Source organism: Oncorhynchus tshawytscha, unplaced genomic scaffold, assembly GCF_018296145.1.
Source record: "Oncorhynchus tshawytscha isolate Ot180627B unplaced genomic scaffold, Otsh_v2.0 Un_contig_3255_pilon_pilon, whole genome shotgun sequence".
Classification (NCBI taxonomy): Eukaryota; Metazoa; Chordata; class Actinopteri; order Salmoniformes; family Salmonidae; genus Oncorhynchus; species Oncorhynchus tshawytscha.
In genome coordinates this window covers 12,957-15,000 of record NW_024609022.1, presented here as the reverse complement: position 1 = coordinate 15,000, position 2,044 = coordinate 12,957, and the positions used below count along the sequence as shown (strand labels likewise).

The 2,044-nt window shown below is 48.2% G+C and overlaps 1 protein-coding gene across 1 annotated transcript in view; it reads left to right on the top strand.

Annotated features, from left to right (window-relative positions):
* The window catches only part of LOC121844119 (histidine decarboxylase-like), a gene marked incomplete at its 3' end in the record, with an annotated part of 3,436 nt that extends 1,820 nt beyond the window's left edge, over positions 1–1,616 (top strand). Inside the window, exons 3-4 of the mRNA XM_042314011.1 lie at positions 1,071–1,184; positions 1,494–1,616. Coding sequence (XP_042169945.1) covers positions 1,071–1,184; positions 1,494–1,616 — 237 coding nt within the window. The remainder of the gene's footprint in view (positions 1–1,070; positions 1,185–1,493) is intronic.
* Between the last annotated feature and the right edge of the window lie 428 nt (positions 1,617–2,044).

Below are 2,044 nucleotides of genomic sequence, written 5' to 3'. Positions count from 1 at the left end.
TTGCTCATCTGTGTGAACGTTTCCATACCGTGAGGCCTAAGACAGCGCTACAGGGAGACAGGATGGACAGCTGATTGTGCTCGCAGTGGCAGACCACGTGTAACAACACCTGCACAGGATCGGTACATCCGAACATCACGCCTGCAGGACAGGTACAGGATGGCAACAACAACTGCCCGAGTTAAACCAGGAACGCACAATCCCACCATCAGACTGTCCGTAATAGGCTGAGAGTGGCTGGACCAGACATCACCGGCAACAACGTCGACTTTGGAGGTGGAGGGTCCGTCATGGTCTGGGGCGGTGTGTCACAGCATCATCGGACTGAGTTTGTTGTCATTGCAGGCAATCTCAACGCTGTGCGTTACAGGGAAGACATCCTCCTCCCTCATGTGGTACCCTTCCTGCAGGCTCATCCTGACATGACCCTCCAGCATGACAATGCCACCAGCCATACTGCTCGTTCTGTGTGTGATTTCCTGCAAGACAGGAATGTCAGTGTTCTGCCATGGCCAGCGAAGAGCCCGGATCTCAATCCCATTGAGCACGTCTGGGACCTGTTGGATCGGAGGGTGAGGGCTAGGGCCATTCCCCCCAGAAATGTCTGGGAACTTGCAGGTGCCTTGGTGGAAGAGTGGGGTAACATCTCACAGCAAGAACTGGCAAATCTGGTGCAGTCCATGAGGAGGAGATGCACTGCAGTACTTAATGCAGCTGGTGGCCACATCAGATACAGACTGCTAATTTTGACCCCCTTTGTTCAGGGACACATTATTCCATTTCTGTTAGTCACATGTCTGTGTAACTTGTTCAGTTTATGTCTCAGTTGTTGAATCTTGTTATGTTCATACAAATATGTACACATGTTAAGTGTGCTGAAAATAAACACAGTTGACAGTGAGAGGACGTTATTTTCTTGCCGAGTGACTATGAGACGTTACCAGGACCATTGTGGATCAAACATCGATTGTTCACTGTAACTTGTAAGGATATTCTGTCCCCCAAAGTATATTTCTGGCACTAATGATGGAGTGTGTGTGTGTGTGTGTGTGTGTGTGTGTGTTGGTCAGGTGGTCCACTGGCAGAGCCCCTACATGCATGCGTACTATCCAGCCCTGACCTCCTGGCCCTCCATGTTAGGAGACATGTTGGCTGACGCCATCAACAACATCGGATTCACCTGGGTAACTATCTTACCACGTAAAACATGATTTACACTTTGTGTGGAACTACACTAAATTAACTCACTTAATTATCCAACTCAACTTTTGGTTTAAAGACTCGAATATCATGTTTGTTTAAAAAATATATATTTCATGGAAAAACATTATCTGTGACATTAAGTTTGTGAGTTTTTTTAATCTATTAAGTTACTTTGGATACAATCATCTGCTACAGAAAACTCCTGCAGGAAATCCTATAGTAGTGTGATATTATAATTGTAATGACTATTTATGATAGAATAACATGATGTTGTTGTGTGTTGGGTCCAGGCCTCCAGCCCGGCCTGTACAGAGCTGGAGATGAACGTGATGGACTGGTTGTGTAAAGCTCTTGGTCTCCCCACCTTCTTCCTCCATCACCACCCAGACAGCACCGGGGGAGGAATACTGCAGGTAGGATAGATACACCTGGGTACACCTGACCACACCTGACCATACTCACCTTACAGTACCACCCAGACAGCACCGGGGGAGGAATACTGCAGGTAGGATAGATACACCTGGGTACACCTGACCATACCTGACCATACTCACCTTACAGTACCAACCAGACAGCACCGGGGGAGGAATACTGCAGGTAGGATAGATACACCTGGGTACCATACCTGACCATACCTGACCATACCACCTTACAGTACCACCCCAGACAGCACCGGGGCACCGAGGAATACTGCAGGTAGGATAGATACACCTGGGTACACCTGACCATACCTGACCATACTCACCTTACAGTACCAACCAGACAGCACCGGGGAGGAATACTGCAGGTAGGATAGATACACCTGGGTACACCTGACCACACCTGACCATACCATACACCT